Source organism: Ceratosolen solmsi, unplaced genomic scaffold (genome assembly GCF_000503995.2).
Source record: "Ceratosolen solmsi marchali unplaced genomic scaffold, CerSol_1.0 scaffold15, whole genome shotgun sequence".
NCBI classification, from domain to species: domain Eukaryota; kingdom Metazoa; phylum Arthropoda; class Insecta; order Hymenoptera; family Agaonidae; genus Ceratosolen; species Ceratosolen solmsi.
The window spans coordinates 1602590-1629417 of record NW_011948434.1 but is presented as its reverse complement, the minus strand read 5'-3'; the positions used below and the strand labels follow the sequence as shown (position 1 = coordinate 1629417).

Genomic DNA, 26828 nt, shown 5'->3' with positions numbered 1-26828 from the left:
TTCTAGTCATCATTTTTAATTCATCATATTTTTTATAAATATATTAAAAAGAAAAAAATAGTAACTGATATCTTGATAAGTATGACTTTACAAAAATGTTGTATCATTATTATTATTTAAACCTAAATTGTGTGAAATATAAAATTTAGAAATTATTAATACTATATTTGATTATAGTATATAAGTATAATATTGAATTGTATTATATAAAACTATAAGTAAATAAAATATATTATAATAAATAAAACGGTATTTATTGAAAGTTAATATGGTACCATCATAAACTTGTTCAATTACGATTTATTTTCGTTAATTATTTATGTGAATTTATTTGTACTCGTTAATATTTTTTAATAATTACATAAAAATACATTTAAACTCTTGATTTAGAATTATTTAGTTTTCAGTTCACAATATTTTTTGCAATTTCAAATAAATTAGTGTCATAATTTTCGAGAAGAAATGTACATAAAAACATATTCTTGAAAAGCCTTTTTATGTTTAAATGAGATTAAATGAAGTCGTGAAGTATATACTTGAAACTCTAAAAATGTGGTCGATTTTAATCGGAATGGTCTCAACTTTATCATTAACAAGTTAAAAATATACTTTGAGAATATGTTATACAAAAATGGTTAGCTTATAAAAAACTATGAATATAAACATGCCAATTACTATTATTATGATCTTATCTGTTGTTCTTATTGTTGTTATTTTTGTTGAGTTATGTCCTCGAATAATTTAAATGTAGTGTCGATTCATATAATTGTACATACATAAAAGTTATGTTGTTGCATACATAGGACTTTATAAATATATTCAAAGCATTTCAAAACAGTATAAATTCGAAAGTTCGAAACGTTATCTATTTATCTTATAAAAATAATTGGATCATTGTTTAATCTAAGAAATTAATGTTGTTACTAAGAAAAAGAAAAATTAAGCTGCAGAGTATTTTATTTAAATTTTAAATATACTCGTCAATTAAGCATTATTATATTAAATAATATTATTAAACTTATACTGCACATCTTCATCTTCATGCAACGAAACACACGAATAATGCTTGATCTGATAAATCAGATTCGTGAATATATGGGAACTATGAGATTTCAATTTTTGTGAATAATGGACAATAGATAGCATGAATGATTGGAATTGTATGGGAATAGAGATTTTGGTGTAGATATAAGTGTGTGAATTATATGCATATTCAAAGAATATCGAATCACGTGCTCTCAATGCTAAATAATAAACGTTGCCGATAATTGAAATCAACTCACGCAATCCTATTGTTTCTAGGATTTCATCAAACATGTATAAATCTATGCAAACAGTTTACTGAATATATGCAAAATACTTTGATATTATCTGATTATTCCATTAATAAAAAAAAACTTTTATCCATGTATCTTTTCATTGTGATTAATGTCCAAAAATAATTTTCTTTTTACTTTGTGTATTTAATTTGTATAATTTAACATTTATTATTGACAGCCAAAGACATTCGAGTTACGTATATCAAATTATTATTCTATTATATTTGCATTACGTGTTATATAATATCAGAATTTTTAAAATACTACCTAATATAGAAAATAATGTAGAAATCTCAATTATATTATAAACTCACATGCTTTTCTGAAATATATTCATTAATAGTAATAAATAAATTAGAAATATAAAATTTATTTATTTAATAAATTTTTAATCTTTATTTACGGATAATAAAAGATTATTGAATTAATACAGAAAAAATTTATACAAATGCTCTATAAACTGACCACACGGTTTAAAAGGATAGTCAGATTTTTTGTATCAATAAATATGTTCGTAATGAAATTTAATCAAGCTGTATTTAATATCTATTAAGATGCTATTAAATAGTCACTCTTGAAAATAATTAATTAATTTATATGAAAGACTTTTCTTAAATAACAATATAGAATTTGAAATTAATTTTGCATTTACAGATATCAACATTTAAAATTAATTAATAATAATTTTTGATGAAAAATTAATTTGTCTATAAGTTTAACTGTTTTGAATATTTTAGTCAAAAAAAAGTTTCTCTTATAATTTTAGAAATTTTGATTTCATTTAATGTTTTTTAAATATAACTAAAAAGATTTTTAAATGCATAAAAGAAATTATTTTCAACAAATTTATAAAAATATAATGTAGCAGTCATACAAATAATATTAAGTATAAAAACAAACGCTTTATTTTTATAATAAAAATCAATTTAATAATAATTATCTTACCAAAGTTAATTTAAGTAATTATACAAACATTTTAAATGTAAACTATTGAAAAAAAGCTTTTCAATTAACTAGAAATTCTTTTTTATTAAAAAAAAAAATTATGTATATTAACAAATAATAAGATTATATAATTTTGAAAACATATATATATATGAAAGTAATAATATATTTTATTAAAAAAATTTTCCTTAAATAAAAATGCTGAATCATAGAATAAATAAATAAATAATTAAACATATTAATAAAAACATTTTTAAAATGCCAAATATTCATTATATTTGAAGTATTTTAACTTCAATTTTTAACTTACAAGTAAACCTTCGAAATCGTCAATATTGAAAAAGTAATAATTAATTTAAAAATCTTAAATGTATAAACTTCTCCAATTTGTTTAGTGTATATTCTTGTTTCAAAGAAAAAATAATGAATAATGAAGGTATTGATAAAATCAACTGTATAGTTCAGAATACAATTATGCATTTTACTGAAATTTGAGCACTTGTCCGCACTTCTATCGATCATTTTGAATTTTGTTTTGTAAACGTATCGTTTGGTGCCTGATGTTTTTTCAACGTATTGGTTGTTATGCGGGTATTGATGTATTGACCTGAGTTAGCTGTCCAATCATTAACTCTTATTATCTTTCATTCATTATTTACTAACATTGAAAGCTTGAATAATAAAGTTGATATAGATGCTGCTACTGCTGACAGATTGCACATTTAGACGAACCTTCATGCACAGAAAATTTATTGCGACAACACAAATGTTTAAAGTGCCTTCTTTTATGAATGCCACTCTTGTATTATATTCCACCGTTTCTTTTTATCTTGATTATACTCCAACATGGTTTCTTAGCTTCCTTTTCGTTGAAATTATGTTTGGCAACTGAATTAACACTAATTGTACGCGTCGGTGAATACATGCCTATGAATTTAATGACTATAAGTTTACGTCTCTTATTTATAAAACAAGGAATATAAACGACATAGTATAATTTTAATTTATATGGAATGAAATATAGAAAAAAATTTCTTATATCTTAACACAATTAAGAATACAAAAAATAAAATCACTATTAAATGAAAAAAAAACGAAAATATCTTAATAAAAAACTTATAATAAATTTGAAATGTAAGGCTTATTAAAACAAAGAATTAAAAAATTTCTTATTCTATAATTTTCTGTTTTTCAATTTTCTATTTTAAACAATTCGTTTAATATACGTAGCTTTATTATTTATTTTAATAGATACAGAAAATATGTAAATTTAATTTTTTAATTGTCTCGAAATGCATATAGAAGTTAAATTAAAATTATTTTTCATATAATATCAAAATTACTAAAAAGAATATATTTATATACTGCTTCGATCGAATGCAGATTGTTAAAAAATGAATTAAATAATACTTATAAAAGTTTGTAAAAATATAAATTTATTATTATAGCTCTATTTGTATTAGAAACTTGATGTACATTAAATTATCATTTTTATGTTATATAGTTACGTTATCATAGAGATTTAAGAAAATATAAAATACTGAATTGTTAACTAAACACATCACTCTATCTGAGTTATTACATTTTATATAAAAAAAAAATAAAAAACAATACACTTCTTTCTTCATGACACCCTTTTTATTCTTTAGGCTGTAATATATTTTTTATGCGATTAACGTATTTTTTTTTATTTACACTTCATGTTTATTGATTCTATTTATTTCTGTCGAAATTTTAACTTTTGCATTTTAATTTTGTTCGATTTCTAATGAAATATATTGTATACAAAAAGAATATTTATAGATTTGAAATAATTTCATGTATCAATTACTTTAATACTTCAATTATTTTCTTCTTCATAGAATATAAAAATAATTATAATTTTCATATATAATAAAGAAAAATGATAATATAAAAAAATAATATAATAAATAGATAGAATTAATAAAGTTGAGATTATATAAAAAAATTCTTGTAAATTATCCAAAGAATAGAATTAATGAGAACACTTTTGATATTATAAAATATCAAATAATATGTCAGTTTAATTATTTTTATTATACTCATAGTATTCTGTAAATGAATAGAATCTACTTTGCATTAACATTATAAACAATTTAATTATAAATTTTATAAATAAACTATATATTAAAATTGAAAATGTTACAAAAACCAATCCTATTATTTCATAAGTAGCTTTTATCTGTAATAATAATATATTAAATCAATATTTAAAACGATAAATTAAAAATTATAAAAATATAAACTCTATGATACATAAATTGAAGTCAAATACTTAATTTTACAGTGGCCATCAATAAAATTAGAGCTGAAATGGCTGCTGCTTTGGCTAGTCAACTGCGACACAGCAATCTTACACCATGGGGTAAAATTCCTGAGGGGGCTAATAGTACTTCTACAACAAAGGTATTTATAATAAAAACTTATTGAGCTGTCTGTTATATGTTATTTATCAAAATTTAATCAAATCAAGTAAATCAAAATCAAGTAAAACATTTATTATTAAATCTAAAAGAGTCAACATTTTCTAATAAAAAAATTGTAACGAGGTTAAACAAAGTTAATTCTAATATGTGATATTTTAATTTATTGAACAGTTTTATGATTCATTGATAAGTTTGTCGTTTATTTTGATTAAAATAATCCAATATATATTATGTTGAAATATAAAAAGATTTATATACTTGATATTATTATATAATTATTAATTGATTATGAATTTCAACTACTTTAAAAATTAATTGAAAAGTGTATTTAAATAAAAAAAACAATTTAATTCAACTAATTTAAATTCATTATATTTGTAAACTAACAATTTAATAATATTTTGAATATAACAATATATATAAGAAATATTTTTTAATTATTTTTAATTTTATTTTATCTATTGTACAGTATATTGAAAAATAATTAAAACGAATAATTATAAAATATAAGTATTATCTATCAATATTAATAAGACATATTATTTAAAATAATTATAAAAACTAAAAGATTTATATTTAAAAAAATATATAATTTTACCTCTATAGAATTCTAATTTTTAAGATTTATTGTAGGTCATTGGTGAGCATGCGGTAACTATCAACGAGACGACATATAGCAATGGTAATGATGATGCGGCTACAATCTTCCGTGTGCGTGTAGTCGAGGTAAAGCCACTGAATGAAACGGTTGAATCAACCTCCGTAGAAGAGACAGGAACGAAATTTCCGACTATGGAACAAGAGGAACATGAGGAGTTAACGACGCCGGTGTTGCATAGTGTGGAAACTGTCGAGGATATTGACAACGAAATACCTAAAATTCAGGTTGATACCCTCTCAGCATAGAGTCTTTTCCATTCACTTAAACTATATCTCTAATTCTAAATAGTAATGATAGCAAGATCAGAATTTCAAAATATTCATCAGGAATCCATTTCTTTAAATTTACCGCTATCCGCATTACGATACCCTACGTTGTCCAGGTCATTGTTTTAATCGTAACGATCCATTTCTTAACCTCTATCCCAACCACGCGTTTCGAATCCGCTCAAATAACAATCCATTTGCTTCATACTATGTAATAAAGATAATGAAAAAGGTAACTTTAGTTTGCATCGTTAAAATATACTTTCTAAAATTGTATATAACGTCTTACAAAACAAGTCCAAAAATATTTACCAATACAAATACTCCATTTTTTAAAAATAGTCTATATTTATTAAGTAAACCTTATTTTTATTTAACCGTAACACGACTCAAAAAGTACTTGTATTGCTTACAAAAAAAAATTCAAAACTTGGATAATCAAACATTGAATCAAAAGCTATTTTTTTAAAATATTTTTTTAACTAAAAATTTATAGTAATAAAACTAATAATAGTGATAGGTACTTCACCATACAGTGTAAAAATTATTCATAACTTTTACAGTGTATCTACTTTATCTAATAAAAGAAAGATATAAATTATTATAGAATAATAGTCAATATTTTTATAACTTCTAATTTGTTAATAATAAAAAAATTGTTTAAATACATAAAATATAAAAAAGGGTATCGACTATTTATACGTTGCTAGAATTATAAGTTTATTATATAATGCTTATCTTATGTGCTTTCTTTTCTTTGAATTATTCATCAGAGTATTAACAGAAATAATACTATTCATTCAAAATTTAAAATTATATTGAATATGTACTCTATTCAAAATTTTTACAAATTTATAATCCAAACTATTGTGTAATATATTTTTCATACTATAAAAATTTTAATAAAGTGTTTATCAACAATTAATTTATCTATAAGTCCTTTTATTTACCTATATCATTTTATATTTTAGTTCAATGAATACATAAAAGGAACTAGTTTTTTAGTTTTGTAAAATAATAATCTACGATTAATCAATCCATTTATTAATTATTTATTTTAATTATAAATCAGATGAATTAATAAAATTTATGATTAGTGCTTGATTTTTTAGATTAATTTACATACAATAATTCAACTCAAGAAATTTTTTAAAACATGTATTAAATTCTATTGAGCTAATTTGTAACAAATGAAAAATAACTTATAATCCTGGTTTTAAAAAATTAAATATATTAATATATATTATATACATTAAAAATAATATATTTGTTTAGTACATATTTGATTAAAAATAATAAATTATATTCCATTGTTTTAGAAAAATTTATGAAATCTAAAACTGTACATGTATATATATATATATATAAGTATTCTATAAAACTAAGCAAACAGAAAATTTAATTAATAAAATGTAATAAAATATAATGAATAGAAAAAATATTTATGTATATATATATATAATTTTATATATATACAGTAAATAATGTCTTGGATATCATTTTTAATTTAACAATGAAATATTATCACTATAAATGTAAAATGAAATGTTTCAAATATTCTATAATAAAATTCAGTAATAATATTTATTTTGAAAGTAATAATTTCATTACTTATATGAGAAAAATGTATAATAATTTTAAATATTTATTCAAGTTTAAAATGAGTATGTTGCTTTCTAATGTTATCCACCTTTTACGTTATTTTAAGTTATTTTAAAGAATTTTTCTACTAGAATACCGAATTTAAAGATATATTGATATTAAACTTCATATGGACAAGATGTCAAATTTTCTTCGAGATTCTTCATTTCTCTATACTTCTACCAGTAATTTTATTCAAAATATAATTATTGTTCTCAAAACTGGAAAGATATAATCGGCAAGATTATATGAAATAAATAATATTATGAACCATTTGAATTCATCATAATAATAGTACATCTAATTATATACTCACTATCTTCCATGCAAAGTATATTGTCTAATCTATAACAACAAATCATTTTAACAAAAGAACAATGAAATAGCTGTCATTTTCGTTAAAGGCATTTTATAGGAAACTAATAATTATAACTTAAATTAATTCATTGTATTTATTAAATATAATTTTTCTATATGAACAGAGTTTGAATAAACCACTTTTTAAATAAACTGCAAATTTTTACATATTGACATAAAATAAAACTATGCAATAAATTTAACATCAATTATTTAATTGTAATTTAACATTAAAATATTTGTAAAGTTTAAATAAACGAATTGGAAACCAAGAAATACAATTGTTAATCTTTTATATATATAATAAAAGATTAACTTGATTTTAGTCACAATCCATTTCTTTCATTGATCAATTAAGCCACGCAACCCATTACAAAATTGAAATAAAATTCTGATTCATATTTATAATTAAAATTTTTTTTAAAATCATTTATTTCATCAGGAATTTTGTATTCAATTAAATAACAGAATAATCATTTGTTCAACATGTTTCTGCAATGATAAACATATTACCTGTGGAATTAAATGACAAATTTTTGTTAATACACTCATGTTTTAATGGATAGCATACTTTCATAGCAGTTAAATATTTCAACAAATAATTTAATTTTGTAATAATATATTTTTTTAAATCCTTAACAATATATAATTTTGGATTTAAAACAAAATTACAGATGATTTTGTTACAACAAAATCAAGAAATACATAATTTCGAAATAGTACTACTGTCTATGAAAAATTTTTAAATTAAATACAATTACATTTAATATAAATACTTCACATATATTATATTTAATATAACTATTTAGTTACATTATATTTAATAGAAATATTTTAGTTATATTAAATTTAATAGAAATATTTCACCTATACTGTGTATTATATTTTTTATAATCTATTCTATAAATGTTTCCCTACTGACATTTAAGACATTTGATAAAGGCAAGCTATTTATAATTGTTGTTTATATGTTTTCCATGAAAAATGAAAATGTCATAAACAATGATTGAATAATTTAAATTATTCGATTTCAATAATAGCGAATTTTAACGATATTTAAGTGATTCCAGTTTTATGGAATCCTACACACATAAAAAGGAAGTCCATTTATATCTTACCTAAATACTTAATAATTTTCAGCACATTGAAGTTGTTACATTCAATCAAAATGTATCAGAAAATTATAATAAATATATATGTAATTTTAAAAATATTTCTTATATTTTATTTAACATAACCTAATTATAAAAAATCCATTACAGCAGTTCATTTATAATATTAAACTATTTTGATACCATTGTGTGTATTATCCTCCATTTTTTCAATTAATTATATGTAATTAAATGATCTTTATTATAGTATCTTTTATAGTATAGAAAAATAATGATTTTTATGACATAAATATACAGCTTTGATGAACCTTTATTTTTCCTACATCTTCTCATACATACTTGTGTATGGTAGGAATGAACAGCTGCATTGTCCTTTTCAATAGTTAACAAATTTATCCTTATTAATTATATAAAGTATATTTTTCAAAATTATTGTTCTTATCTTGTTTAGTTTTTTTAACTTGTTAATATAATTACTTACATCGGTTAATAAAATATAAATAATGATATTAAGTAATTTTATAATACTTAAATAAAATTAATAATAATTTCAAGTGTTTAACAATTTATTTATATTTATTTTTATATTTTCTACATTCCTGTATTTTATTTTGATTATAAGAAATGTCGATCTATTAAGAAAGACTTTCAAGCTCTATTTTCATCAATTGAATTCAAAATATACTGACATTTTTCTTTTAATTTGTTTCACCTGGAACTTGAGATGGAGCCTTCAAAAGAGCCATTTGCTAAACTTATACCGATTCACCATTGGTTGCTTCACAATTATTTACTCTCTGTGAAACACTACATTATCAGGACTGACGGAATGTTTTTTATAGTTACCTCATTACATCATTGAACACTTAAATTTTCCACGTTTATTTTGTGTTTACCCGATATTTGCTCTCAGTACTATCAATAAATCTAGCTTTTATAAATGTTTCTTTTCCACTTTTATGCTTTTATGCATTATATTTTATCATTTCACCACACCTTCTTTTTCTTTGTTTTTACACACTTCATATTTCACCAATTTTATACACTAAAGTATCGTGCTAATTTTTTTCATTTTATTTTATACCATTACTGTTTCTTACAACATTATGATTTTATTATAATAATGCTTAAAATTAATATCGTCTTATTTGTGCTGATATATTCTATTTTTAAATCTCCGACTATCTAAAACTTTGACTTTTATATAAATCTTTTATAAATAAAAATGTTTATCAACCATCAGTACACATTATACCTATTTAAAAATTGTAATATAATTTATTATTAAATCATTTTTGTAAATTCTTTTAATATGATTGTATTATTTTTTACTAAATTTTAAATATTAAAGTTAAATAATCTACATTAATAGTATTTATATACAATATAATAATTTATTTATTTATAATTTAGTTTGTGATCAATATAAATAATTTTTTAATTCTTTTCAATCGTAAAATCATGAAACATTTAAAATATTATTTTACAATTTATATAATGAATTAGCTATTTTTAGTTTTAAAATGATCATTCAACATCTTTATTAAATAAATATAATTATTCTTCTTTTATTTACATTCATAGATTTATAACAATGAAATAATTATAAATAATTATTATAATATTTTTAATTATTTTTTTCTTGGAAATACAAATTGCAGTGCACATGTAATATATATTTTATTATTTACATCATTTCAAATTAGTGTGTTATTTATTTGATGGACTTATATATTTTTATATAATATCTGTATATATATGTATATATATATATATATATCACAAAGAAAAAATAGTAATGAAATTTTATTTTTAAAAATCCCTCACAATTTCTGTTACTTTTCGATCATATATCGTACGTGTATATATGGAATTTCATGTCTTAATTAACGAATAATAAATAAATAAAATAAGAAAAATATAAAATATTACTTATATAAGTTCTGATTTACATTTTATTAAAAGCATTATGCAAATTATAAAAAATAAAATGAATAACATATAAAATGAAAGATATACCCTATTAATTCCTACAGCTAAAAAAGTGAGGTTATAAACTATAGAGTGACCGAGAGTGGGAGAGAGCTGTCATGTGGACGTGTCCTATCGTTTTGTATAAGCCAACAGTAGCAACAGCAGCAGCTGGACTACTAAGGGTGCAATTAATTCAAATTTCACTGTCGTCCACTACATGCTGCAAAAGTCAAATACCCCGAAACGAATGATGATGCGATGTCAGCGCGACGACGTCGCATAGGTATCGAGTCAGGACACGAGCGTTTCAGTAATCGAGGTTCAAGTGATCGAGAAAGCTACGAAAATGAAAAATTGTTAACGTCAATTCAACAACAGGAGTTGTTAATTCCAGCAATGACGTCGCGTGATCGTACGCAAGAGTTCGGCAATGCAATACGAAGCATGCAGAATAGAACCGCCTCAAGGGTAGCGGCCCTTAAGAATCCAAGACAAGCCAGGCACTTACAGACTTACTCAAATTTTATGATGATCGCCAAGAACATTGGCAAAAATATAGCCAGCACTTATTCGAAGCTTGAAAAGCTTGCCTTGCGTAAGAAAACTTAAACTATTACTTTTTTGCTACTACTTATTAAAATTTATTTATTAATGCATTGTATTTCTCATAACTATCTATTATTACAAATAATTTATTTCTAATTTTTAAGATATTCATGATAAAAAATTGTATAAACTGTATGAATATAACTCCGAACTGTATAAATTAAAGTATAAAAGTATATTTTATCAATATTATTTAAATATCAAATATGTTGGCAGTTAACAATAAAAAAATTATATATAACTTATAAAGTAAACTAGTTTAATCAAAATTATATTTATATGAGCCTTTAGTAAGAATATATTTATTATTAATATTAAGTATGTATTGTATACATATTTTATAAAAAAGCTATTAATACAATAGTATTTTATAATGTATAATTATAAAAGCCAATCAGATAAACATCTTAATATTATTTTATATATTGTATTAATTCTTCCATCACTATAAATTTATAACATTAATTTTTGTACTTAAAGAAAATTAATTAAAGTTTATTATTAACTTAGGATTACTTTTCAATTACAATTTATAAATAGTTTTAATAAACTCATATACAATATAAATTATTTCCACAACAACATTAAACATAATAAATATTTTATAACACAAAGATGGAATTTAATTTAACATTTAAAATTCAACATTCTACATTTTTCAGTTGCTAAAAAAAAATCAATATTTGATGATAGACAAATAGAAATTGAAGAGCTTACAACAATAATAAAAACAGATTTAAGTAGCTTAAATCAACAAATCGCTAAATTACAAGATTTAGGCAGGCAGCAACGAGAAAATTATCAAACTTCAAAAGGTCATCATATTGCATCACATTCCTCCTCTGTTGTTGTAGCTTTACAATCAAAACTTGCCAATATGTCCAACCATTTTAAAAGTGTCTTAGAAGTACGTTCTGAGGTAACTGAGCCACAAATAAAATATTGGATAAAAAATTAAAATACACTATCTAAACATTTTTTAAAAATAAATAAATAACTTTGTTGTATGTAGAAAATGAGAGAAGAACAAACAAGGAGGGAACAATTTTCACATGGTAATGTTTCAACTATGTTGCCTCCAAGTGTAGTTTCTGGCAATCAAGGCTCTTTATTGCTACAAGAGCATGATTCTAATGCTTCCATTAGTATAGATCTTGAACCTGTTATGGGACAACTTAGTTTACAAAGGGCTGTGTTTGATGATACTGTAAATGTTAAAATTTATTAAAAAAATTAAGATACATATGTATATAGAAAATATATAAAAAATTTAGTATTTATAAATTAAAGTAATTTTTATTATAGAAATATAATTTTATTAAATTTATGCTAATATTATTTTTTAGGAATCTTATGTGCAGTCTCGTGCAGAAACAATGCAAAATATTGAATCAACTATTGTTGAATTAGGTGGAATTTTTCAGCAGTTAGCACATATGGTGAAAGAACAAGAAGAAATGGTAGAACGGTTAGTAGTAATTTATTATAATTTACGTATATATAATACTACAATAACATAATTTATTTTCAGGATAGATAGTAATATTGAGAGTACCGAAATAAATGTAGGAGCAGCACATGCAGAAATTTTGAAATATTTTCAATCAGTGACCAATAATCGATGGCTTATGATTAAAATTTTTGCAGTTTTAATATTTTTCTTTATATTTTTTGTTGTTTTCTTAGCATAATTGAAGATTTATTGAGTAAACTTGATGGGCAATAAAAACAGCCCTGTTTTTAATAATTATCTTTTAATCGTTTTTATGAAATAATGATAAGGACATTGAGACTAACATAACTGTAAAAAAGTTGCTTAAATATTTAAATATAAATATGCGAAATACTCGCCACATTAATGAATTTTTAGTTGTAATGTCATTTTGTACTATACAAACCTTGTAAAAAAGAATACACAGTGCAAAAACAAATGTATAACTTTCAACTATTGTTATTCGAAAAGAAAAAGAATATAATTAATAATAAATTACAATTTATTTAAATTTGTTTAAAATTATATTTAACAATTATATTTTTTTTATAATTTCATTAATATAGATACAACTTTGATTGTTATATGCATTCGATTTTATCATATTCATCGATCCTGCATAATTTTTACACATACATGCATAGAAATGCGTTTTTCCTATAAACTTTAACATAATATTGATTGAATTGACAAATTACTTTTTTTAAATACAAGTTATAAATAATAAATTGAATATATTTAACGTTCCTTTATATAATCACAAAATAATTGTTACGATATAAAAAAGATAATGAGAAGAGTATCATTCTTTACTTACCATCATATATTACAAATTTTTAATAATTAGTTATGAATTTCGACAAAAACACTTTTATTCAGAGCACCAAACGTGCCTTAAAAAAAAAAAAATTAGCAGTGCATTGTAAGGCTTTTCATTGTCAAAAATTTGTATGTATACGAATAATTTGATTTCAAAAACGTTCTTTGAATGATTGAAATATGTATAGCTTGCTAAATTTTTCCACCATGATGAGAATTATCCAATGACTCTCCAGACGAATGTAAGGAACCTGAGAAAACCAAAACCTTCAATGAATAACACTTATAATAATGTATATTTTTTCCATCTATAAGTTAATATGTACTCAATTTGAAATAAATTAAAAAAATGTGTAATAACGTATTTATTTACAATTATGATTTCAAACATTTTTATTCAATTCGTAAACTGATTGAAAACCAATTTCTCTATTTTATTTTTATTTTTTAATAAAATAATGTAAAATTAATATTATTTAGATAAATAGATTTTTAAAAAATGCTCTTTCAATATTTAATATCAATTTATCAGAATTTTAATAAGACAAATAAAAAATATATCAGAATATTCTTGGAAGAAAGTGTTTCATTAATATCACTAAGTTGTAATTTATTTTATAAATATAAAATTATTCGATTTGAATATTCAATAAGCAAATATAATTAAAAGATGAAATAAAAATATATTTAAAGTATAAATAAATAAAAATAAATGCATGTTTGCAAACTACAGTCAACATAAAATAATAATTAAACTATTTTACTAATACTTAAAATATACTATTACAGATAAATGTATATGAAAGGATGTGTTTTTCTATATTTAAATTAGTTTATATTTCATTTTCATTTTTTAAATAAAAAAAGTATTAATAATACACAAAAATTGTACAAAACGTTATATCATGACTAATCTAGATCAAAATGAAAAAATTCTACTTCTAACTATGAACAAAATATTTAAACCTGACGTTTCATCATTTATTGGCATTATTGCCCTCCATCGTACTCCAAAACTGTCTGACTTTAGAGAAGCGTTTGCGTCCTTGCAAGTACATTAAGCAAAATGTAGAGAGAAAAATAAAAATATTGAGAGATTATTAAAAGAATAAATGTATTTTCAGTGAAATTAATGAATAACTGAAATTGAAAATATTTGTTTTTAATGAATATATTATTGCATATTGAAAAATTCAAGCAACTTTTTAATTTTATTCATTAATCTATTCACTTTCTTACTTTAATACAAATTAATTATGAATAATTTCAATATATTTAAGATATTCTGCATTTGAAATAAAAATATATATTAAATTTAAAAAAAAAAAAAAAAAAAATCCTGTAAGCTTGAAGCTAGTTTATGTAAGCTCGCATCTGACTGTCCTGCACAAATAAAACTACTCTGAAAATAAGAAAAGCCAGAGAAGAGACATTGATTCGGACATGTATGAAAAGAACGTTAAAGGAATAAGACTGACAAACTCGGAGAGAGTGAGAGAGAGAGAGAAAGAGAGAGAGAAGGGATACAGAAGTGCGACGATAATCAGCTGGTCTCCAAACTTCGAGCAGGAACGAACCTTTGTGATTGCGGACAATGGCATTTCGGTCCCTTGACTGCGTATGAAAACCGGACGAATTTCTGATGGGAAGCGAGGCCTCATCACCCCACGTATGGTGTTGGTGTGACTGGAACTGCGGAAGCAGCGGTGGCGGTGGCATGTGGCGATGGAGCAAAGAAGACCCTGATTGAAGTGGTGGTGGTGGCGCCTCACTAGCGAAGAGGGGCAGCGGTGGGGGCGAGCGGTGGCGATGTAAAGGATGATGCGGGAACGACATCAGCGGGAGCGGTGGTGACAGGGGCAGTGAGGTCTCATTGGTTCCGTGTGCGCCAGCATTACCGACACTGCTCCCGTTTCCGGGAGGAGGTGAGGATAGCCTCCCACCGCCTAGCGGTGGTGGCCGAGAGACCGCAAGAGGGGGCGGGGGCAGAAATGGCGGGGGCGGCGCAAACGAGGAATGTCGATAGAGAAAGGAGCCTGGAAGTGGAGGCGGCAGTACAGGCCCAGGCCCAGAGGCCCCGAACATAAGAGGCGAGCTGGATGTCTCAGGAGTCACAAATAATGGATGAGCCTCACCGTTCGCGGACTGCAAACCTGTCAACGGGGCAATCATGTGTCGAAGTGTGAGTTGGTAAATGTGCATGAATCACACTATCGGTACCAACATTCTTCAAAAATCGTTTTTATATATGATTTGAATATATCAAGCTTTTTCACGCATTTCATTCTTCTTGTCAATAAATCGATATTTGTAACCAGTGCAATTGCAATGAAAAGCTTCATTTTTTTCTAAATGTACTTTATTGAAAAATAGAAATGTCATAATATAGATTTTTAGAGAGTTTAGACATTAACTCAAAGTTGTCAAACTCCTAAGATATCGTTAATTTTTATCTGTTTTTTTTTTGATGACCAACGTTATTTTAGCAGCTTGAAAATAGCTGAATTTTATAATTTAATATTTATTTTTAAAATTCAAGTTTTACTATAATTGAAGGAATTAAATTGCAATTAAATGTAAATAGATATATTTATAGCTATTGTTGCAATATAATATTTATACTACATGTATATAATACATAATCAACATTAAAATTGATCTAAATCGTAATAAATTTATAATTTTTTATTTTATTATCTTATTTTATTATCTTCATTTACTATTCTCTCTCTCTCTCTCTCTCTCTCTATATATATATATATATGCTTTTAATTAAGACTATTTTAAAATGAAAATCTTTAAATAAAACATAAAATCTATTTTTATCTAATATTATAAATTACAATCATTATAATATATATCTGAAATCTGAAACTCATAGTTATGAATTAGTATTATATAAGTTTATATAGACTGTTTTCTTATATAGATTATTAGATAGTCTATATATTAGATAATCTATATAAATATAGACTAATATAGAATAATAGACTATACTTATATAAGTCTATATAACTTATATAGACTTATATAATAGACTTTAATAATTTAAATTCAGTATTTAATTAATAATGATGCATAATCATTTTAATAAATTGACACTCCTAATAAATATAGTCAAGTTATTAATGTAATAATGAAAAGCGTTAAACAACTAATAGTATAATTAAATATAATGAATGTCGGTACCGATCATTGCTCTCCAAACTTTTATATTATATGCGTGTGCATGTACGTGCGCGCAAGTATGGCGTGTGTATATATATATGTATATAATATAGTAATGTATTGCTAGTGTTTTATAGTGTTTATATTGTAATATATGTTTAAAAAAATTAATCATTAATTGTTTCATTTTTATATCAATTGAAATATAAAAATAATTCATTTTAAAAATAATTACGTTATATAATTATATAAGGTTATATAAACGCGTTATTTTTATTTATGTCGCAATTTCGATTACTACTTGCTCTTCAAATAAAAATATAAAAATAGACATATTTCCAAACTTCTTTCAGTAAGTTAAACATAACTTGAAATAATTAAAAATATGACTTAAATAAATGTGAAGTGAATCAAAATGTAATTTATTACATTTTCAATCTACTATACTCAACTATTTTTCTGACTGTAAGATGTTTAGGAAAAAAAAATAATATAATTACTAATTACTAACGATTATTTTTAAAAACTTACGATGTAATTTAATTTCTGGATCTGCATCATTTATATTTTTCTCAACAAGAGTTAGACGATTACGTAACTGACTTGATTCGGCTTTGACTTCTTCCAAACGCCGTTCATTTTGTCGTGCAGTCACCTTATTAAATAAAAATTAAATCGTTAAATTAGTTAAATTCTTACTTTAAAATATACTACTTAAATATTCCCATTAAATTAAAATTATACAAACCCATTGTTCATGGGCTTTCGTTTCAAAGATTGACATTTGATTTTTATACTCTCTTTCTTGATCAAGAATTTCCCTTTTCAACATTTCTATTTGCTGTCTGTAAAAAAAAATCAAACAAATAAATCAAAATATATAGTATATTATATTCGATTTTATAAAAAAAAGTTTACTTGTAATTAAGTATTTCTTTTTGCATAGTTTGTAGTTTTTCTACTGTAGATGAAACTTCTCCTTGCTTTTCTAACCAAATTGCTTCTTCTCTAAAATTTTGTACATATTTAAATATTTGGATTAATTTAGTAATAAATCTTCTTTAAATAAGTATATTAAAAATGATACTTTTGTCTTTGAATTTCTTTCTCTTCAAAAAATTTGGTTAACACTTCCAGTCGTGTTTCTGCATCTTTTTTTTCCTTTTCAGCTACTTTACATTGTTGACTCAGAAAAGCAACCTCTTGTGTTATAATATTTACGTGTTCTAAAAACAAATTTAAAAGATAAATAAGTACTTAAATAATATGAATAAAATTTACAAACCTTCGAGCAATTGGTGAGCACCTTCTTCTTCACTAAGTTTATTTTTAAGTTCATCTCTTTCTTCTAGAAGGTGCACAACTTCGGCTTTAACTTTCGAAACCTCATATAATTTTTCAGAATCGAAATTGTTTGTCCGCATTTGTTCCACAACTTCGATAAATTCTTTAATCTCTAATTCTTTTCCTCTTAATTGTTTACGTAAATGAGATTTATCTTCAGTAATCTAAATTTTAAAAGGTGGCAGGTTAATGAAACATTAAAACTAATTATAATTGATATTATAATTATTCTTCTATTTACAGTTTTAATCTGAAGTTGAAGTTTTTGAACTTGATCAGATAAACTTTGCTCCAAATGTATTCTACTACTTATTTGAGTTTTTAATTCATCTGTCAACCTAGTAATTTCGTCCCGCAATTCTTCTACTTTTTTAAAACTAATTTTAAGATCTTCAGAGAGTATTTCATTCTATAAAAAATTATTATTACAAATAACATAAATAACTAAAAATTTACTATGATAAAATACTGAACTTTGTTTAAATGCATATACATATAAATTTAGAAATTTATCTGATAAAATTTAATAGAAATGTATTAAAATTAATTAAAATTATTTATTATTAATAAATGTTGATAAAATAAATCTTTTAATTAAAATATAAACTTTACCTCTTTAATTTTAGCGGTAACAGTATTTGTTAACGATTCATTAGCAATTTGTTGATCATTCAATCGATCTTGTAAATCTTCAATAGACTGAGCTAGTGGATTGTTTTCTTCACTATGAGATGAAAGTATCTCACGCAGCATACGTTCTAATTCTAAACCGGCTTCTGATGTACTTTCTAACTCTTTTTCTAGTGAAGTAATCTGATCTTCCATCTTTGCTCTAAGATTCTTTATAAAAAATATTTTAATATGATCTTTATATACTGGGCATAAGATATGCTATAAATGTATGCATATAATTACCTCAGAAGTTGATAATTCTGTTTTTAATGATAACACCATTTCATTGGAACCAAACGATTGATTTTCAATTGAATCCAACTAAAAATAATATTAAATTATATAATTATGTAAATTATATAATAATAATTTTACGTGTAAAATTATAATGAAAAATTTTTCTATAAATTTAAAAATAAAGCTCATAAATTGCATACACATAAATGTCTTACTTTTGCTTTGGTAGACTTCAAATTTTCGTCTAACATAATACATTCTTTCCTTGTTATCATTAAATCTTTCTCGAGATTGTTAATCTTCGCTATGAAATGGCCATCGCGTCTTCTATTCTATTTAGATCAATATCTGAATTTTAATAATTTTAATCATATAAGGATGTTTAGTTTTATTATATAACTTACTTCGATTATATAGTAACCAAGAGAAAATAGTAGAGTCGTTACAGCAGTAATACAAACATATAATAATGAATCAGAACTATTTTCTATCTTTCTTGCATTTGTTACTGCATTTTCATCAACCTTGTATTGATTATTGATATCCTAAATTTAAAAAATATATTCAAAATATATAATATAATTAAATTCTTATATAAACTTGGTTCAAAATATATAAAGCAACTTAAAATTTTATTTTTTTTTCATTTGGTATTCCTATACAAAATAGAAATTGCATACCATAAAAAATTAAATTGATTTATAATTATCAAATGTGCATGATTCATTAAAAATAAGAATACTCACATAACTTGAACTATCATAGCTCTTATCACAAGTATCTCGATGTAAAACTATTAAAAAAAAAATTATTATGCTTAATAAAGACTATTATAATTTATTTGATAATTCTTAATGAAATAAACTTAAAACCTATTTGTTCGATACTATTTATTGAAAGTTCTTTTTTAAAACTGTTATTCTCCTCCTCCTGCTTAACATCACTATTATGATTTGCATTATTTTCAGAAGTTGTAGTTTCAATGTTTTCATCCAATACTCTATCTAATTCGATTTCCTCTGAATCTAGAAAATCTATTAGAATAAATTGTGTTAAATGTTTAAATCACATTAAAACACGAAATTGTAATATGTAAAAATGTACCTTTTTTAGCATTCAGCAAATTTCTGTTACCCAGAAATTCACCAAAGCTTGAAGTTGATGGCACATCTACATATTTATGATTAGAATCTACAAATTGTAAACTATATTTTGCATTCTCAACAGGAGAATTATTATCAAGATTTGCAGGTTCATTTACAATGTAATTATTGTTGCCTATTATATTGTCATTAACTTCAAGTTGTTTTTCCAAATTGCCTGAACTATTTGATAAATCTGATTCAACAAATAAATTATTTACAGTTAAATTAATACCAATCTCAACATTATTATTGTCAATTATTTCATTTTTAGACAAATTGCGATTAAATGGTTTTTCAGAAAGTAAAGAAAGTTCAACAGATACCATGACTGATTCATTATTTTTCAAAGGCACTTCAGAAATTGTTAAATTTACACTTTCAGGAACAAAAGTCTCATTTAACACTTTCTGCTCGTTTAGTAGCATTTTTTCATTTACTATGTCATTTGTATAATAATCAGTACTAATTAAATTATCAATAATATCTACTTCATTTTGCTTTGGCACAATATTCTGAAAATCTTCAATTATAGTATTGATTTCTTCTATAATAGAGCTATCATTATTGTTCACTTGCTGTGAAGAAGTTTGTTGTACATTTCCATTATTATTTATAAAATTACCTGAATTAATTTCGTCTAAATGAATTTCGATTATTTTTTCTGTAATATTTATTATTTCACTTTCAACTTTTCCAGTATTTTTACTTTTTGCAGTAGTTTCTTCTTCCTTTAAGTTAATTACTTCAGTTACTTGACTTTTTTCTTTTGAAATATCTTCCTCACTGATTTTACTTTTTAGTTTTAAAGTATTCTCTTTACTAATTTGATTTTCTTTTTTTGAAGTATTTTTTTCACTGAATTTACTTTCCTTGTCAAAAGTAGCTTTGTCACTGATTTCTACTTTATTTGCTATAGTTTCATGTTCGCTACTTTCAATTTCATTTTTTAAATTACTTATTGCTTCATTTTCTATATTATGTATTTCATTGATTTCACTTTTAATATTTGTTTCACTATCTTCAAGTTGAATTAATGAATCGGTATGATTGTTATCATTTTCAATTAATTGTTGAAATACAACTTTATTATTATAAATACGGTGAATATTATCCTCAATCACTAAATTTTCTGATAGTATGTTAGACTCTTTTTCTGAATTAAGACTAGATTCATCAGTCTTTACATTTTCAAGTATCATTTCTTTCAATGAAGCATCATCATTGTCTTTTTCATTAGAATTTTCAATACTTTCATTTTCAGAATCTTCAGTACTTTTATCTTCAGAATTTATATTGCTAAAAATATCTGATAATATAGGAAATGTTGAACTTATAAGATTTGGATATACATTCAATCGCACTTCTTTATCGATCTTAATATTATTTTCCAAAATTTTGGTTGAATATGTTGGTGGAGGTAATTCTTCCTTAACATGTTCATGGGGTAAAATAGTTCCATCATATACAGATTCATAGGAAGGTGAAACTGGATGTGGAACAATATTTTCTTCTAAATTATTTGTAGATACATACTTTGGTAACACAATATTATTATGATCTTGCTGTTCACTGCTAAAAAAATTAGCAAGATTATCTTTATCTAGATTTTCAGTGTCATAGATATTATCAACTCTTTCTTTATCAAGTCCCTTAGTAGGCACTGTATATTCTAATTTTGTATGTAAAATTTGATATTCACGAATAAATTTTGATGGGGCATAGCCACGCTTTCCCTTAATCTAAAAAAAATTATTTGTAATAAAATACTAAATAGTTTAATAAATATAATAAAAAATAGTACTTAAATTAATTTAAGATTTTTATTAAATATTTTTAAAAAGAATAAAAAATCTTATTCTTAAACAATATAAATTTATTACAAATATATTGAATGTATGAAATGCATTTATAAATATTCATAAAAATCTATATAAAATTATAAAATTTAATATTCAAAATAAATAAATTGGTATAATCAAGAAAATATTTTTTTTTATAAATGAAAATCTGCTTCTTTTTTTTAAATAAAATCACAATGTCATTTTTAAATATTAGATGATTACCTCCACACCCCATAAATCTTGTCTACTGCCTGCTTGTTTACTGAAAATATTAACATTAGTGTTAACAGGGAAGCTAAGGACATCATGATCCTTGGAGTTATACGGTATAATAGTTTTGCCCTTAGAAATTATAACTGCAATAAAGTTATAATTTACATGTCATTTATTAAATGAATAGATAATTATTGTATTAATAAAGGTGAAAAATATGTTTAAAAAGCTCTCTAGGAATAGGTTACAAATTGGCTAAAGTATGGCTTCGATTGTACGTTTTATACACACCTGAGCAAGCCTTGTCGTAACATAACCGCTTATCAGAAATCTTGGCTCTGCAAGGTAATAAAACAGATACCAAGATCATAAAGACCGCGAATATAAATTTCATCGTTGGAATAGTGCTTCGTCGACTAGTCATGTTGTAACGCTGACAGTGGCAGACGTGAACTTTGTTGATGTCGCCGTCGTTGTCTTCGTCTTCGTCGACGTTGTCGTTGTCGTTGTCGTTGTCGTTGTCGTTGTCGTCGTCGTCGTCGTCGTTATTATTGTTGTCAACAATTCCCACATTACTACTCAGAACTCTGAACAACCACACTGCAGCCTTAGCTGCACATTGCTGTAGTCATTCCGTCCAGCCGTGATGAGACAGAACATTTGAGCGCATAGAGAATACTCATATCTATATAAGAAAGAGTTACGCAGAATTAAAGTTGTGCGCGTGGTTATGAAAACGTGTCAAATTCACGACGCCATTTTATACACTGCATGACATACATCCCGTAAATTTAATTTTTTTTTTTTTGTTAATTTTTAAACTGTTTAATGGTATAGCCGGCGAATGAAATATTAAAAAAAGAAATAGAACAATTATTATCTGAACAAGGATAAAAAATGTGAATAATTTGGAATTTTTCATGAAAGCAGAAAACGTTATCTAGTTATCTTATACATTTAATAAAACCTTCATCAATAAAAATATTTTTGGGTTATATTTTTAAACTTATTTACTTTTTATTTTCATAATTATAAAGTACTAGATGATAAATATTTAATATTTTAAGATGTAAAAAACATAATAAAGAATAATATAAAAAATTTTTATGAATTGATACATCAATTTTCGTGACAGTTACATGTAAATTTGGCAAACATTGATTAAAATATTAATTAAATATATGTGAATCAAATAAATTATAATACTAGAAATTTAAATTACTGATATCATTCTTAATTTAACAAACTTAATTTAACGATCAGATTAGATTAAATTTAATATTTAACTTCCCTTTATCAGACAACTTGAACCGTCTCAGGAACATTAAATTATCAGCAAAAAAAATATATAAACTCACTGACCCCTGTTAGGAAAACACGAGTTCATTACTTATATGATTTATAAAAAGTAAATAAAAAAAATCTATATTGAAAATAATACTATCTACTTTAAAAATAAGATAAAATATATAACTTAAGATTTATACTTACATGTGTGGATATATATCCATGGATAAATATATATTATGTGTATATCTATGTATTCTAAAATGTGATGTATATATATAATGTTGATAATAAAAAAGCTTAATTTTACACTTAAGTTTAAACATTTTCTAAAGAGTACAATTAAATATTGAGAAAATAACAAGAAAATAATTAACTATAAAATAAATAAAATGATTAACAATTTAACTTCCTTTGTTAAATTAAAAAAAGTTCTAATAAGTGCAATTAAAAATAATTTAATGTACTTAATTATATCTTTGTATTAAGTTCTATATTAATTAATACATTAAAATTTTGATTGCCTTTTAAAATTATATCAATGATTAAAATTTGCTAAGATACCTACCCTAAAAATTTTATTTACTTAAATACATTTTTATTAGAAATAAAAAGTTGTTATATGTTATTAAAAAATAATCATTTTCTTATAAATAATGACTTTTTCAATATGATTTTCAATTGAAATTAGCATAATATACGAAAAATTCAATTTTTCATAATAGAAACACTTTAATGAATAACTGAACATTGTATATTTAAGTGTTTTCACGAATATACATCACGAAAAAATTATAAGTATAAGTGACCTTGTAAAACTTGGCAACTTATAAAATATTTCTTAATAAATTTTGTTCTTTAGTTATTATTATAGTTTCAACAATAAATTTTTATTAAATGTTATAAATGATATATTTTCCTATGATTATAAATGAAATATGTAGTATTTCAATTCTACTTTTTATTTAAATCGAAATATAAAAGTAATGCAACAATAATTGCATTAAAAATTGTAAAATAATTATTTTATCTACATATTTATTTTAGAGATATAAATGTTGAGTAGACTTACTATATGCCTATAATTATAGTAATAAGAATATAATGTAATTTAAAAAATAGAATAACATGTATTCATGTGTATATTCGTGAATATTATCGAAACGTAATAGTTAAAATTATAAAAAATTAATTTTATGTTAATTAAATGAACATATATAAAGCAATATATTACTAACGAATTAAATATATATTTATTCTGAAATATCTAAACATCAAAACATTTTTTTTAAAAAAACAGCCCAATTGTGTATCATTGATTTTTTAATTTAATGGATTAAAAAATAATGTATTAATTAATTCAGAATTTACAGAGAGCAGAATAAAAAACATTTATTATTTGACAATTTTGATTGGGAATATAAATGTTCCCTTTACACAATGTTTGATAATTCATTTATATTAATCAAAATTGTTAAATTACCTGCTTCTGACCGCGAACGTTTTACGAAACGCATCAGTATTTTAATGCAACTTGAAGAGACATATAATAAATTGTTCAAACGATTAATTAATTATATACAAATTTAATAGAAGTAATGAAAATATATAATAGAAATCCAGTGCAAATCCACTCCAAACACACATAATAGTTTTACGTATAACTTGTTTATCATTGTCGACATCGTCTCTTCTCCCATTTCTCCAATTGCCAATATTAGTATCTCCGTATATCAGAGGAGTTTATAGATATTATTTCCATAATATTAGCAAGCAAATTGAAGAGTCATAATTATGTATGAAATGATTTGAAATATTATTATAAGTAATTTATAATTAATTAAAATAAAATTACCACTTTTTGAGTATTATAAATAGTAGAAGAATGGGAAAAATAATAATTCAAGTAGCATTAATAATTTTAAATATTACTACATAAAAGTACAATGTACCTCTAATATGTAGCGAGTTGCTTCTTTGCGCAGCAAAAACAAATAACTAACTTTTTCTCTCTTATAACATGTTTTAATAGTAATCGTTACTTTTTATCATTAATATAATATGTTATTTTTAAAAATTTGGCATAGGCTCACTACATAAATATAACAAAAATTGGAATAATAAATTCACTTTTGCATTTGAGATTTTCAATTTTTTACGTTCATGGTTTCACAAAAATTAAAACATAAAATTTTCATCCAAATAAAAGCAATTACATTTTGTGGTCCGAATAAAAAGACAATGCAAACAAATTCATTTAATATTGGCAAAATACATTGCAAGCGCATAACGATAGAACATTAATAACAAAAGCTTGTTCGTCGAAATGAGCCTCCAGCACTGTGAAAATTATAGGATATTAATTATGCATTAGAAAACCGAAAATTTTTATTTTAATTCAATACGCAAATAAATAAAATTAAGGTGGTTCCTTGGAAAAGTGTCTTTAAGAACGTTATCTAACATTTGTACGAGCTTGCTCGTTAGATGGATGTAATTATGCTGCAGAAAATTGTACTCTCTCTCTCTCTCTCTCTCTCTCTCTCTCTCTCTACGCGGCTACAAAGTCGAACGGAGTTAGAAATCGAGTGTCGTCTATGGTCCAAATAAAATAAATTACCGTCATAAATGATGTCATGACGTCAATATTATTTAATGGTTCAAACTTTGATAGATGTTTTAAGTCGTCTCCACTCCCGTAAATCGCGGACTTGCTACTCGGATATTCGGAGCTCAAGCTCATTGTTGCTGGCCAAGAGAATTAGGTAGCGTAGTCGATGAATTCAATGAACCGAATAGTAGTCAGAAAGGTCGCTGGGATTCATTGAACATTTTACGCTCAATGACAACGCAAAGCTCTTGTGTGAAAGTGGGTATACGCGTACCTCTTATGAGGCGTCAAAATCGAGCAAAAGACGCCAAGGAAGGCCTTCCAATTAAGCCGTTTACAGAATTAAAACTAGAAACGGCAACAAACTGCTCACTGTGCCTCCGACTGTCAATTTGTTTTCTTGAGTGCGCGCGCACATAGTGTGTACAGCATTTGCGGCCGAGGTGATTTCGTCGGCTCGTTGTGCTTGATCTGATATATGCTCGATGCTCGATGCGACAGTGGCTAAGCGGTTGGCAAGGAGTGTTGTGAGGAATATGTAAAGACGAGCCATGAGCATAAAAATGGAGCCTGAGTGAGGCGAAGAGAAGGTCGTATATTGTTCAAGAGTACGCGGGTGCAGGTGCACCCAAGTTGTATCGAGACGAACAACGGAGGGCATTTGTACTGAG

General features: G+C 24.1%; 3 protein-coding genes across 3 annotated transcripts in view; 2 read left to right on the top strand and 1 right to left on the bottom strand.

The window, feature by feature from the left end:
* LOC105364745 (icarapin-like) overlaps positions 1-5827 on the top strand; it is a 37629-nt gene extending 31802 nt beyond the window's left edge. Inside the window, exons 3-4 of the mRNA XM_011502753.1 lie at positions 4573-4691; positions 5345-5827. Coding sequence (XP_011501055.1) covers positions 4573-4691; positions 5345-5617 — 392 coding nt within the window. The 3' untranslated portion in view covers positions 5618-5827. The remainder of the gene's footprint in view (positions 1-4572; positions 4692-5344) is intronic.
* Positions 5828-10734: 4907 nt separating this feature from the next.
* On the top strand, positions 10735-13271 carry Syx5 (syntaxin 5). The gene is made up of 5 exons (XM_011502752.1): positions 10735-11317; positions 11991-12247; positions 12341-12535; positions 12675-12796; positions 12860-13271. Exons 1-5 carry the CDS (start codon positions 10981-10983, stop codon positions 13017-13019), a joined length of 1071 nt encoding a protein of 356 aa, XP_011501054.1. The 5' UTR covers positions 10735-10980; the 3' UTR covers positions 13020-13271.
* A 280-nt stretch (positions 13272-13551) lies between these two features.
* On the bottom strand, positions 13552-22720 carry Tango1 (transport and golgi organization 1). The gene is made up of 17 exons (XM_011502751.1): positions 22551-22720; positions 22269-22402; positions 20165-21944; positions 19933-20094; positions 19807-19853; positions 19465-19605; positions 19276-19392; positions 19067-19144; positions 18764-18991; positions 18393-18560; positions 18093-18315; positions 17895-18033; positions 17726-17815; positions 17556-17652; positions 17339-17462; positions 15217-15792; positions 13552-13890 (listed from the first exon to the last, which is right to left on the bottom strand). The coding sequence occupies exons 1-17, from the start codon at positions 22681-22683 to the stop codon at positions 13832-13834; spliced, it is 4296 nt and encodes a 1431-aa protein (XP_011501053.1). The 5' UTR covers positions 22684-22720; the 3' UTR covers positions 13552-13831.
* Positions 22721-26828: the final 4108 nt, after the last annotated feature.